This window comes from Mobula hypostoma, chromosome 15 (genome assembly GCF_963921235.1).
Source record: "Mobula hypostoma chromosome 15, sMobHyp1.1, whole genome shotgun sequence".
Lineage (NCBI taxonomy): Eukaryota > Metazoa > Chordata > Chondrichthyes > Myliobatiformes > Myliobatidae > Mobula > Mobula hypostoma.
This window is the reverse complement of record NC_086111.1, coordinates 19,952,799-19,966,879: the sequence shown is the minus strand read 5'-3', so window position 1 is coordinate 19,966,879 and position 14,081 is coordinate 19,952,799. Positions and strand designations below refer to the sequence as shown.

At 42.7% G+C, this 14,081-nt stretch overlaps 1 protein-coding gene across 1 annotated transcript in view; it reads right to left on the bottom strand.

The window, feature by feature from the left end:
- The window catches only part of bap1 (BRCA1 associated protein-1 (ubiquitin carboxy-terminal hydrolase)), an 85,474-nt gene that overhangs the window by 33,340 nt on the left and 38,053 nt on the right, over window positions 1-14,081 (bottom strand). Inside the window, exon 7 of the mRNA XM_063067826.1 lies at window positions 9,445-9,587. Coding sequence (XP_062923896.1) covers window positions 9,445-9,587 — 143 coding nt within the window. The remainder of the gene's footprint in view (window positions 1-9,444; window positions 9,588-14,081) is intronic.

The window sequence follows — 14,081 nt, the reverse complement described above, 5'->3', positions numbered from 1 at the left end:
AGTGCATTAACAAAAGAATCTGTGTCGAAAAAGATGCCACTTAACTGCTCAAATAGCTAAACAGGTAAATATGGCCCCATACCTCCTCACTGCACTCCTGCTCTTCACCTCAAATGGTCCAAAGTATTCCACTCCTAATGTGTAAACGAAGGGTCACCTGGAGATACATCAGCCATGTGCTGGCGTGCTGGAGCTGTGTGCAACTGTCAACAGACAACACACTAAGACAGTATTCTTCTTCCACAATGTGTCCCTACATCTTGTCACTGGAGCAGCGATGAGCTCCATACAAGGGATGGAAACTGACTTCAACAGAGCTGGCCCAGATTTTCCCACGATAAATACACTGTACAGCTGAGAATACGAGTTGTCTGACAACAGGTAGGTCACTGCTCCATAGCCATCTTTGCTTGCATCTGTAAAATGGTGTAACTGTGCAGCAGTAACTTTTCCAAAATCCAGGGGCTTCATGGCTTGTTTTAATTCTGCATCTTTTTTTTGTTAGAGTGAATATGAAGTATGCTGAGATGCCTGCAACTGCATACCTTGCATGAAAGATGCTTCCTGCAATCCTGGCTGATGTGTCCTGTAAGCAAACAGCCAAAGCAGACATAATTTTCCTTTAGGAAGGCAATCTCCTCACTAAGAGCCTTTTTCTCCAGCTGAGGGCACAAATCCAATGTATGTTCACCCTCGCAGAACAGACAAACCCCTCTGGCAGATGAGACCATTTCCCTTTTATTAGTTTCAGGTTAACTTTTAACCTTACTTCTTATGGTGACCACAGTAGTGGCAAAGCTGTTCTTTCAGCCTTACAACCAAGTTAAGGCTAGTTTTGTTAACTGCAGGCGATGTAGCATCCTGTATATTCCCAAATATCAGGTCTGTAACAATCTTTACTTGCATTTCAATAAAATCAACAATGTCAGCAAAAGTAGTCTGATGGTTATGCCTTTCTTGCAGTTCACAGACCACTGTTTTCCATTTATCCCAAAGCACATAGGGCAATTTTTTTGAATTTTTACAACTGACATATTAGCAGGCATGTTCACTCATACATGTACTGCACTTCTTCCAAGGCAGTGCAACAGCCTCTAAGAAAAAGACTGTAGTCTTGAAAACCTGGTCATGTCTTCAGATTTGGTAGGTACCCAAGAAAGCTTTTTGCATGCAGGCAGGTACAATTTTCTGAACATTACCAAACTGTTCCTGAAGTAAACGCTTAGCCTTTACATATCCTTTCTTAGGCTTGACATGCTGGCAACTTCTGACAAGTCCTCTAGGACGACCCCTAGTGTATTATTCAAGAAAATAGAGGCAGTCACTATAGCTGTCAGTCTTGCCTTCAACAGTATTGTCAAAAGCCTTCATGAATGCATGATACTAGAATGGATCACCAACAAAGATTTGAATCTCTCTTTTAGGAAAAGATGAAATGCATTGCTGGTGTACCAATAAGGTTGTTATTTTATTTTGCTTCCTCGTAATATCAATAATACAATTCTGACATCTATCGTCTGAAACAATTGCTTCCATGCTGTAAGTGAACGTTCCCATAAGCCACTTGAGCTGTTGGATATGACTTATGTTCAGAGTGCCCCATTAGCACAGGCTAAGAGTAAACACCCTTAACCACCTCTTGGGGTCTTGATTATGTTTCACAGACACTTGAGGAACAAATGAAATCACTGACATTGAGTGTTTTTGTTTTCCTGTGCTTTGTCAATATAGGAACTCACACCATGGGACTGTCCTGCTGGAGCACTTCTAGCACTCACCTCACTTGAAGTCTTAGCACATTAACTTTGGCCACCTGTGTGGCAATTTCTCCTTGAAACTTAAGCTGCTCCTTCCTTTTCCGTAGCTGTTTGTCCTTCAATAATCCTTGACATGCGATTAATGCCTCTATTTTAAACCTTGCAGAGTTGGTATTAGATACAGAAGATGCTCTTCCTGCAGCAAAACTTTGAGCACTGACATTTGATACACTGTCTTTCAGGTTTACATCATCTTGTGGGTCCTCTGCTATAGGCGTAGTCAAAACATGCTTTGGAATTTGGGAAACATCACCTGTTGGAAGGTGAGCCACATACTCTTATTGCTAAAACATGACCTTTAAAGTGACATATTTGGGTCAACCATTGTGTAACATCCTCTATGAATGCTCTACAAAGGCTATCAATGATTGAAAAACATTTTGTTTCCTCTGCTCATCCTTGGGAAGTAATGAGATGAATATGTGATGTTGCTTAGCAACAGCTTCACAGAGATTAGTCGTCCTCAAGATAAGAATGCACTTGTAAGGCATTTTCTTTATTTCCCAAAAGATCCTTAATTGATGATAATTAACCTTTAATTTTGTTCATATTTGTTTTATATTTTTTTGGGATTCTTCCAGCTTAAGCTTTCAAAGTAAGTTTAGTTTCTCTTTGATAGCCCCAATTGCAGGGTTGTTGATGACAGTTCTGTGCTTCAATGCACTCAAGTTACTTCTTCCTTACTGCGCAACTTGGAATTAACTGTTCGCCTGCAGCACATCCGCAAACTGGCAATATTCCATTCAATATATGTAGTCAACAAACAGTCTGCTCAGCCACAGCATTTAAATCACACCAAACAAACAGTGTTCAGTTCAACTGTCAATAACCAGGACAATGCTTCAGCATTTCAATAAAACAAAGTGACAAACCCTCAGGTAAATGCTATGCAATCGAGCAACAGTCCCCAGTGGTCAGGTAGTGCTGACCATTCCAAACTGTATTCAAACCACAAATACATCGCATGAATTAACAAAAGGTCACAGACAGTCCTACTGCAAACTGCTATAGCTGCCAACGTGCAGGTTTCTAGGTGTTGCCATTCCAATTTCCCCAACAGGTGCTAGGCAATCCTTTGCCGTAGACTGGTATTCATTTGGTATAACTTTTTTTTTTGTTGACAAAAATGTAGCGGTTACTTGTAAAACAAACCAAAGCCACTGAGAGACTGAGTATGGGAGTTGACGCTGTATGATGCATTTCTAAAATAAAATAAGCTCCAAGTCGAAAAAGTACATTCAATCCTTCATTACGAAACCAAAGACAAATTATCTTATAGCGACGAAAAACTAATGAAACTAAAATTATCCGCAGGAGGAGAGAGAGCAGCACATCGCGCGTATATAGCTCTCCAGTGAAAAATGATATTGTATCTGTTAAATAGGGGCCATGGACAATTCTGATTTGATGGAGATGGACTTGAAAGCACAGAGGAACATCTGGAGAAATTTCTGAAACGCTCGTTCGCTGCTGTCGTTACTGCGTGGGCGGGAACCTTTCGGAGGGTAGGCCTCAAAATCCCCGGCTTTGCCTGCTGTTGGCGACCGAGGTTGAGGTCGAATCGTTCGGACAGAGATGGCGCTCAGTACTCGGTGTCGGAGAGCTGATCAGAGCTTGAAGTTTTCGGATGACTCAGAGTCGGACTGTGGTCGGCATGACAGGGAGAGTTCTTCCTTCTCCCGTCTGCGTGAGATGTGGGACATTTGAGAGACTTTGAACTTTTAATGTGCTCATGGACTTCTTCATCAAGTTATGGTATTGTGGCACTGTTGTAACTATATGTTATAATTATGTGGTTTTGTCAGTTTTTTTCAGTCTTGGTCTGTCCTGTGTTTTGTGATATCACACCGGAGGAAATATTGTATCATTTCTTAATGCATGCATTACTAAATGACAATAAAAGAGGACTACATGTCTTCATAATCTAAAAAATTAGTAATATTGTGAAATTAACATAATTAGAGGTCAACAGAAAAAAAAGACCCCATGGCTCACTCTTTCAACTAGAGTAACTTGACTAAGACAAAGCATAAATACATAACTGTACTCATTTGCTTCTACCAGGTCCCAACCCATGTGATAAATTACTCATTATAAATGTGTAACACAAAATACTGTAGACAGACAGGAAATAGATAAATAGCTTCTACAGGAGTGCTTACACGACTGCTTTGAGTCGGTAGACTGGACAACATTCAGAGACTCATCTTTGATTCTGAATGAATACACCACGGTTGTCACTGACTTCATCAAGACCTGTGCGGATGAGTGTGTGCCTGGGAATACCCAAAACAAAAGCTGTGGAAGAACTAGCAGATTCATAGTCTGCTGAAGGATTCAAGACCACTGAGCTGAGGTATTCAAGACCAGTGATCCAGAACAATCCATGAAGTCCCAGTACAATCTTCAGAAGGGGATTTTAAGGGCCCAAATGCAATTCTGATTGAAGTCGGAGATGAAATTGGATGCACACCAGCTCTGGCAGGATTTGCAGGTCATTACTTTCCACAAGCGAACCATAACATCATGTATGGTTGTGATGCTTCACTCCCAGATGAGTCCAACACCTTTCATGCACGCTTTGAAAGGGAGAATAAAACTATACCTGTGCAAATTCCTGTAGCATCTGGCAACTCAGTGATCTCTGTCTTTGGGCCAACATAAGAACATTGTTCAAGAGGGAGTACCCTCGCAAAGCATCAGGTCCTCATGGTGCACATGGTAGGGCATTGAAAACCTGTGGCAAATGACTGGCAGGAATGTTCAAGGGCATCTTCAATTACTCTCTGTGCAGTCAGAGGCTCCCATGTGCTTCAAAAGTGCAACCATCACACCAGTAGCAAGAAGAGCAGGGTGATCTGCCTCAATGACTATCGTCCAGTTGCACTCAAATCTACTATGATGAAGTGCTCTTGAGAGGTTGGACGTGGCTGGAATCAACTCCTGCCTAAGGAAGGACCTGGACCCACCACAATTTGCCTATCGTCACCATAGGTTGACAGCAGATACAATCTCACTGACTTTCCACCTAGCCTTGGATCACCTGGACTGTAGCAATATCTACGTCAGGCTGCTGTTTATTGATTACAGCTCAACATTCAACACAATCATACCCCAAGTTCTAATCAACAAGCTCCAAAACCTGGGCCTCAGTACCTCCCTCTGCAAAGGGATCCTTGACTTCCTCACCAGAAGACCACAGACAGTGCAAATTGGAAATAGCATCTCTCACTCACTGGCAATCAACCCTGGCACACCTCAAGGTCACATGCTTAGGCCACCGCTCTACTCTTTCTATACTCATGAATATGCGGCTAGGCAGAGCTCAAATGCCAAGTATAAATTTGCCGATGACACAACTATTGTTGGCAGAAATTCAGACAGTGATGAGGAGGGATATAGCAACGATATAGATCAGCTGGTTGATCTATAACATAGAAACATAGAAAATAGGTGCAGGAGTAGGCCATTTGGCCCTTCGAGCCTGCACTGCCATTTATTATGATCATGGTTGATCATCCAACTCAGAACCCCGCCCCAGCCTACCCTCCATACCCCCTGACCCCCGTAGCCACAAGGGCCATATCTAATTCCCTCTTAAATATAGCCAATGAACTGGCCTCAACAGTTTCCTGTGGCAGAGAATTCCACAGATTCACCACTCTCTGTGTGAAGAAGTTTTTCCTCATCTCGGTCCTAAAAGGCTTCCCCTTTATCCTCAAACTGTGACCCCTCGTTCTGGACTTCCCCAACATCGGGAACAATCTTCCTGCATCTAGCCTGTCCAATCCCTTTAGGATCTTATACGTTTCAATCAGATCCCCCTTCAATCTTCTAAATTCCAACGAGTACAAGCCCAGTTCATCCAGTCTTTCTTCATATGAAAGTCCTGCCATCCCAGGAATCAATCTGGTGAACCTTCTTTGTACTCCCTCTATGGCAAAGATGTCCTTCCTCAGATTAGGGGACCAAAACTGCACACAATACTCCAGGTGTGGTCTCACCAAGGCCTTGTACAACTGCAGTAGTACCTCCCTGCTCCTGTACTCGAATCCTCTCGCTATAAATGCCAGCATACCATTCGCCTTTTTCACCGCCTGCTGTACCTGCATGCCCACTTTCAACGACTGGTGTATAATGACACCCAGGTCTCGTTGCACCTCCCCTTTTCCTAATCGGCCACCATTCAGATAATAATCTGTTTTCCTATTTTTGCCACCAAAGTGGATAACTTCACATTTATCCACATTAAATTGCATCTGCCATGAATTTGCCCACTCACCCAACCTATCCAAGTCACCCTGCATCCTCTTAGCATCCTCACTGCTAACACTGCCACCCAGCTTCGTGTCATCCGCAAACTTGGAGATGCTGCATTTAATTCCCTCATCCAAGTCATTAATATATATTGTAAACAACTGGGGACCCAGCACTGAGCCTTGCGGTACCCCACTAGTCACCGCCTGCCATTCTGAAAAGGTCCCATTTATTCCCACTCTTTGCTTCCTGTCTGCTAACCAATTCTCCACCCACACCAATACCTTACCCCCAATACCGTGTGCTTTAAGTTTGCACACTAATCTCCTGTGTGGGACCTTGTCAAAAGCCTTTTGAAAATCCAAATATACCACATCCACTGGTTCTCCCCTATCCACTCTACTAGTTACATCCTCAAAAAATTCTATGAGATTCGTCAGACATGATTTTCCTTTCACAAATCCATGCTGACTTTGTCCGATCATTTCATCGCTTTCCAAATGTGCTGTTATCACATCCTTATAACTGATTCCAGCAGTTTCCCCACCACCGACGTTAGGCTAACCGGTCTATAATTCCCCAGTTTCTCTCTCCCTCCTTTTTTAAAAAGTGGGGTTACATTAGCCACCCTCCAATCCTCAGGAACTAGTCCAGAATCTAACGAGTTTTGAAAAATTATCACTAATGCATCCACTATTTCTTGGGCTACTTCCGTAAGCACTCTAGGATGCAGACCATCTGGCCCTGGGGATTTATCTGCCTTCAATCCCTTCAATTTACCTAACACCACTTCCCTACTAACATGTATTTCGCTCAGTTCCTCCATCTCACTGGATCCTCTGTCCCCTACTATTTCTGGAAGATTATTTATGTCCTCCTTAGTGAAGACAGAACCAAAGTAATTATTCAATTGGTCTGCCATGTCCTTGCTCCCCATAATCAATTCACCTGTTTCTGTCTGCAGGGGACCTACATTTGTCTTTACCAGTCTTTTCCTTTTTACATATCTATAAAAGCTTTTACAGTCCGTTTTTATGTTCCCTGCCAGTTTTCTCTCATAATCTTTTTTCCCCTTCCTAATTAAGCCCTTTGTCCTCCTGTGCTGAACTCTGAATTTCTCCCAGTCCTCAGGTGAGCCACTTTCTCTGGCTAATTTGTATGTTTCTTCTTTGGAATTGATACTATCCCTAATTTCTCTTGTCAGCCACGGGTGCACTACCTTCCTTGATTTATTCTTTTGCCAAACTGGGATGAACAATTGTTGTAGTTCATCCATGCAACCTTTAAATGCTTGCCATTGCATATCCACCGTCAATCCTTTAAGTGTCATTTGCCAGTCTATCTTAGCTAATTCACGTCTCATACCTTCAAAGTTACCCCTCTTTAAGTTCAGAACCTCTGTTTCTGAATTAACTATGTCACTCTCCATCTTAATGAAGAATTCCACCATATTATGGTCACTCTTACCCAAGGGGCCTCTCACGACAAGATCGCTAATTAACCCTTCCTCATTGCTCAAAACCCAGTCCAGAATAGCCTGCTCTCTAGTTGGTTCCTCGATATGTTGGTTCAAAAAACCATCCCGCATACATTCCAAGAAATCCTCTTCCTCAGCACCTTTACCAATTTGGTTCACCCAGTCTACATGTATATTGAAGTCACCCATTATAACTGCTGTTCCTTTATTGCACACATTTCTAATTTCCTGTTTAATACCATCTCCGACCTCACTACTACTGTTAGGTGGCCTGTACACAACTCCCACCAGCGTCTTCTGCCCCTTAGTGTTACGCAGCTCTACCCATATCGATTCCACATCTTCCCGGCTTATGTCCTTCCTTTCTATTGTGTTAATCTCTTCTTTAACCAGCAACGCCACCCCACCTCCCCTTCCTTCACATCTATCCCTCCTGAATATTGAATATCCCTGAACGTTGAGCTCCCATCCCTGGTCACCCTGGAGCCATGTCTCTGTGATCCCAACTATATCATAATCATTAATAACAATCTGCACTTTCAATTCATAACAACAGAACAACAACTTTGCACACAGCATCAGTAAGACCAAGGAATTGATTGTGGACTTCAGGAAGGAGAAGTCAAGGGAACACACACCAGTCCGCATCGAGGGATCAGCAGTGGGAAAGGGTGAGCAGTTTCAAGTTCCTGGGTCTCAATATCTCTGAAGGTCTATCCTGGGACCAATATATTAATACAACTACAAAGAAGGCATGACAGCGCCAAGATTTCATTCGGAGTTTGATAAGATTTTGGTATGTCACCAAAGACAGTCACACATTTCTACAGATGTACTGTGGAGAGCATTCTAACTGGTTGCATCACATCTGGTATGGAAAGGCCACTGCACAGGATCAGACAAAGCTGCAGAAAGTTGTAAACTCAGTCAGCGCCATCACTGGTACCAGCCTTCCCAGCATCAAAGACACCTTCAAAAGGTGACGCCTCAAGAATGCAGCATCCATCATTAAGGACCTCCATCACCCAAGGTCATGCCCTCTTCTCATGGCTACCATTGAGGTGGTGGTAGAGAGCCTGAAGCCACACACACTGTTTCGGAACAGTTTCTTTCCCTCTACCATCAGATTTCTGAATGGACAATAAACCCATGAACATTACCTCATTTTTTTGCTCTCTTTATATATATTTCTTATTGTAACTTACAGATTTTAAAAACTATGTATTGCAATTTAACAAGTTTCACAATATATGCCAGTGATATTAAACCCGATTCTTATTCTGATAGGACTGTTCAATCCTAGAGACAAGGAAAAAAACAGATTCCAGACCTTTTGTATTCTCTTCTAATATCAATAATTGTACTTCCAGAATGGGTGATGATCTGGTGTGGAAGCCAAAGACAACATTCATAACTTCAGTCAAATGAGTACCAGGATGTTAATAACAGTCTGACTACTGGTCTGAGTAAAATGTAGTCACCATGAAGAGGCTTAAAGTCACTCCATGAATCTACCTGGTGTGCAAGATCAAGAGTGCCAATAGCTGACATGAGCTGACAAATAATCTGTCCCACTGCCTCAGTCACAGACAAGAATCCCAGTAAATATAAGCCCTTGCATTTGAAGCTGAATGCAGACAACAAACTGTTGGTAGAAGATAAAATACAAAAGATGCCTGAAAGAAGAACAGTGAAATGTAGTAGGGAATAAAACCAAACCCAAACTTGCAATGAACACATTAAAAGAAGTTTTATATTAACAATTCAATCTTCTGACACAAAATTATGCCTCCATCCAATGTAAAATGATGCAGGCTTTGTATCTGAATGTTCAAAGCAAACTGCAAATATTCACTAAAGTTGATATGAAAGATTATACAGAGTAGTTCATACCATGATCTATGGGATAGGCTTTCAAACCATCCAGCTCAAAGAGGCGACCTTTAATGGGAACGTAACTGACAAAATGAAAGGCTTCCATGGTCCGCACAGCACTAATCCCATTCTGCTTCTCTGGAAGGTGCCGTGGTTCAGGTCTGGAGTAAAAAGAGGTAGAAAGAGCAGTCAGAGAGCTTCACATGTTCCTAAAGTACTTATTTAGCAGGAAAAGTCATCAAGTGAAGGAGAATTATGTTTGTGCTGACACTCCACACAAGCAGAAACTAAAAGAATGGTTGGGAATAGGCACGATTGTATATTCAAGACTGCCCCAATATAAAGTTATGGTAAGGAACTCTGTGGTGAGACAACCAACTACAAAAGGGAGACAATAATGAAAAGGAGAGGAAGAACAAGAGAGAAGATTTGCTTTCTTTTCATTCTGATGCACGTAAAACCAACCAAAAGAAAACAACCCTACTTCTGGTTTCACAAATAGAGCAAAGGGAATTGCGGGGAAAAGGAATGAGTTCCATATTCTATGAAAATAAGCATTAAGTTAGAAATAAATCTTTTGTTTTTGTCTTTAGGGAATTACAGCATGGAAACATAAAATGGGTTTAGTGCAAGTGTGTGGTTAATGGTCAGCATGAACTGCAATGTTCATGCTGACCATTAACCACACATTTGCACTAACCCCATTTTATTCTCCAACATTCCATCATGGCTGTTTATCTTTATCCCTCTCAACATTCTCCTGCCTTCTCCCCATAACATTTCATGCCTTGACTAATAAAAAACCTATCACTTTAAATATACTTAATGACTTACCTTCCACATCCCTCCATGGCAATGAATTCCATAGATCCACCAACCTCTAGTGCTGGACTCACTCATCCTCTCCACATCCACTCTGTGTCGGCCTTTCAATATTCAATTAACTTTTAATGAGATTTCCCTCTTCGCTCTTCTAAACTCCAGTGAGCACAGGCCCAGAGTCGTCAATCACTGCTCATAAGCTAACCCTTGCATTTCTGGAATCATTCTTGTGAACCTCCCCTGGACCCTCTCCAATGCCACACATCTTTTCTTCAATAAGGGGGTCAAAACTGCTCAGAATTCTCCGAGCCTTATCTGACCAATGCCTTATAAAGCCATCCTTGCTTTTATATTCTAGTCCTCCCGAAATGAGTGCTAACATAGCACTTGCCTTACTCACACTCAAACTCCAACCACAAGTTAAGCTTCAGGGAATCCTGCACAAGGACTCCCAAGTCCCCCGACACCTCCGATTTTTGAATTTCCTCCCTGTTCAGAAAATAGTCTACGCCAGGGGTTCCCAATCTGGGGTTCACAAACTCCTTGCTTAATGGTATTGGTCCATGACATAAAAAAGGTTGGAAATCCCTAATCTACACCTTTATCCCGTCTATCAAAGTGCAGGACTGTACACTTCCCCACGCTGTATTCCATCTGCCACTTCCTTACTCATTCTCCCAATCTGTCCAAGTCCTTCTGCAGACTCCCTGCTTCCTCAACACTACCTGCCCCTCCAACTATCTTTGTATTGTCAGCAAACTTGGCCACAATGCCATTAATTCTGTCATCCAAATTGTTGACCAAGTGAAAAGTAGCAATCTCAATACCGGTCCCTGCAGGACATCACTAGTTACTGGCAACCAACCAGAGTAGGCCCCGTTTATTCCAGCGCTTTGGCTTACAGGCAGGAGGCAATCTTCTATCCATGCTAGTATCTTTCCAGTAACATGGGCTCTTATACTTCTAAGCAGCCTCATTTGTGGCATGAAGTCAAAGGCCTTCTGAAAATGCAAGTGCATCACATCTACCATTACCCCAGTTTATTGTCTATCCTGCTTGCTATTTCTACAAAGAATTTCAACAAATTTGTCAGGCAAGATTTCCCTTAGGGAAACCATGCTGACTTTGGCCTATTCTATTAAGTGCCTCCAAGTTCCCTGAAACCATATTGTCATAGTCATAGTCATAGTCATAGTCATACTTTATTGATCCCAGGGGAAATTGGTTTTCGTTACAGTTGCACCATAAATAATAAATAATAATAGAAATAATAATAGTAATACTACTATTAGTAAATAGTAAATAGTAATAGTCATGGAAATAATAAATAGTAATAGAATAGTAATAAATAGTTAAATAGTACTATGTAAATTATGCCAGTAAATTATGAAATAAGTCCAGGACCAGCCTATTGGCTCAGGGTCTCTGACCCTCCAAGGGAGGAGTTGTAAAGTTTGATGGCCACAGGCAGGAATGACTCCCTATGACGCTCTGTGCTGCATCTCAGTGGAATGAGTCTCTGGCTGAATGTACTCCCGTGCCCACCCAGTACATTATGTAGTGGATGGGAGACATTGACCAAGATGGCATGCAACTTAGACAGCATCCTCTTTTCAGACACCACCGTCAGAGAGTCCAGTTCCATCCCCACAACATCACTGGCCTTGTGAATAAATTTGTTGATTCTGTTGGTGTCTGCTGCCCTCAGCCTGCTGCCCCAGCACACAACAGCAAACATGATAGCACTGGACACCACAGACTCGTAGAACATCCTCAGCATCGTCCGGCAGATGTTAAAGGACCTCAGTCTCCTCAGGAAATAGAGACGGCTCTGACCCTTCTTGTAGACAGCCTCAGTGTTCTTAGACCAGTCCAGTTTATTGTCAATTCGTATCCCCAGGTATTTGTAATCCACCACCATGTCCACACTGACCCCCTGGATGGAAACAGAGGTCACCGGTACCTCAGCTCTCCTCAGGTCTACCACCAGCTCCTTAGTGTTTTTCACATTAAGCTGCAGATAATTCTGCTCACACCATGTGACAAAGTTTCCTACCGTAGCCCTGTACTCAGCCTCATCTCCCTTGATGATGCATCTAACTATGGCAGAATCATCTGAAAACTTCTGAAGATGACAAGACTCTGTGCAGTAGTTGAAGTCCGAGGTGTAAATGGTGAAGAGAAAGGGAGACAAGTTAGTCCCCTGTGGAGCCCCAGTGCTGCTGATCACTCTGTCGGACACACAGTGTTGCAAGCACACGTACTGTCAGGTAGTCAGGTAATCAAGAATCCATGATACCAGGGAAGCATCCGCCTGCATCGCTGTCAGCTTCTCCTCCAGCACAGCAGGGCGGATGGTGTTGAACGCACTGGAGAAGTCAAAAAACATGACCCTCACAGTGCTCGCTGGCTTGTCCAGGTGGGCGTAGACATGGTTCAGCAGGTAGACGATGGCATCCGATATCCTGAATAATCAGCTCCAACATCTTCCCAACCACTGAGTTCAAGCTAACTGGTCTGTAATTTCCTCCCTCCCTTCTTGAAGAGTGGAGTTACATTTGCAATGCTGTTCTGCCATCTTCTCTCATGCCTCTGTAATCCCCTTTACACCATTATAATACTGACACATCTGACTTCAGCTTTTCTCTTAAATTGCAGTGAATTCTACCTTATGAACACTGCCTCCCAAGGGTTCCTTCACCTGAAGAGCCCTAATCAAGTCTTTTTCATTATACAACTCCCAATCCAGAATTGCCTTTCCCCTAGTGGGCTCTACCACAAGCTGCTCTAAAAAGCCATTTCGTAGGTATTCTACAAATTCCCTCTTTTGAGATCCAGCACCAATCTAATTCTCCATATTGAAGTTCCCCATCATTATCATAACATAGTCCTTATTACATGCCTTCTCTACTTCCCATTGAAAGTTATATCCCACATCCTGGATACTGTTCGGGGGCCTGGATTTAACTCCAATCAGGGTCTTTTACTTACGCACAAGGATTCTACATCTTCCAATCCTATGTCACCTCTTTCTAAGGATTTGATTTCATTTTTTTTTACCAATAGAGCCACCTCACCCTCTCTGCCCACTTGCATGTCCTTTTGATGCAAGGCGAATCCATGGGCGTAAAGCTCCCAGCTATAATCTTCTTTCAGCCACAATTCAGTGATGACCACGTCATATATGGCAATCTGCATCTGTGCTACAATATCATCTACCCTGTTCCACATACTGCACGCATTCAAATATAACACCTTCAGTCCTGCATTCATCACCCTTTTCGATTTTGCCTTCATCTTACACTCAAGCTCATCCCACTGACCGCAATTTTGCTATATCATCTGCCTGTCCTTCCTCACAGTCTCACTACACTCGGCATCATAGGAGCAGATCCGCCATTCAATCATGGGCTGATGCAATTCTTCCAGTCATCCCCACTCCCCATACCTGATGCCCTGGCTAATCAAGAATCTATCTACCTCTGCCTTAAATGTACCCAATGACTTGGCCTCCAACAAATTCACAGGTTAAGTAATTTCTCCACATCTCTGTTCTAAATGGACGCCCTTCAATCCTGAAGTCGTGCCCTCTTGTTCTCGACTCCCCTACCATGGGAAATAACTTTGCCATATCTAATCTGTTCAGGCTTTTAACATTCGGAATGATTCTATGAGATCCCCCCTTCATTCTCCTGAACTCCAGGGATTACAACCCAAGAGCTGCCAGACGTTCCTCATATGGTAACCCTTTCATTCCTGGAATCATTCTCGTGAATCTTCTCTGAACTCTCTCCAATGTCAGTATATCCTTTCTAAAATAAGGAGCCCCAAAC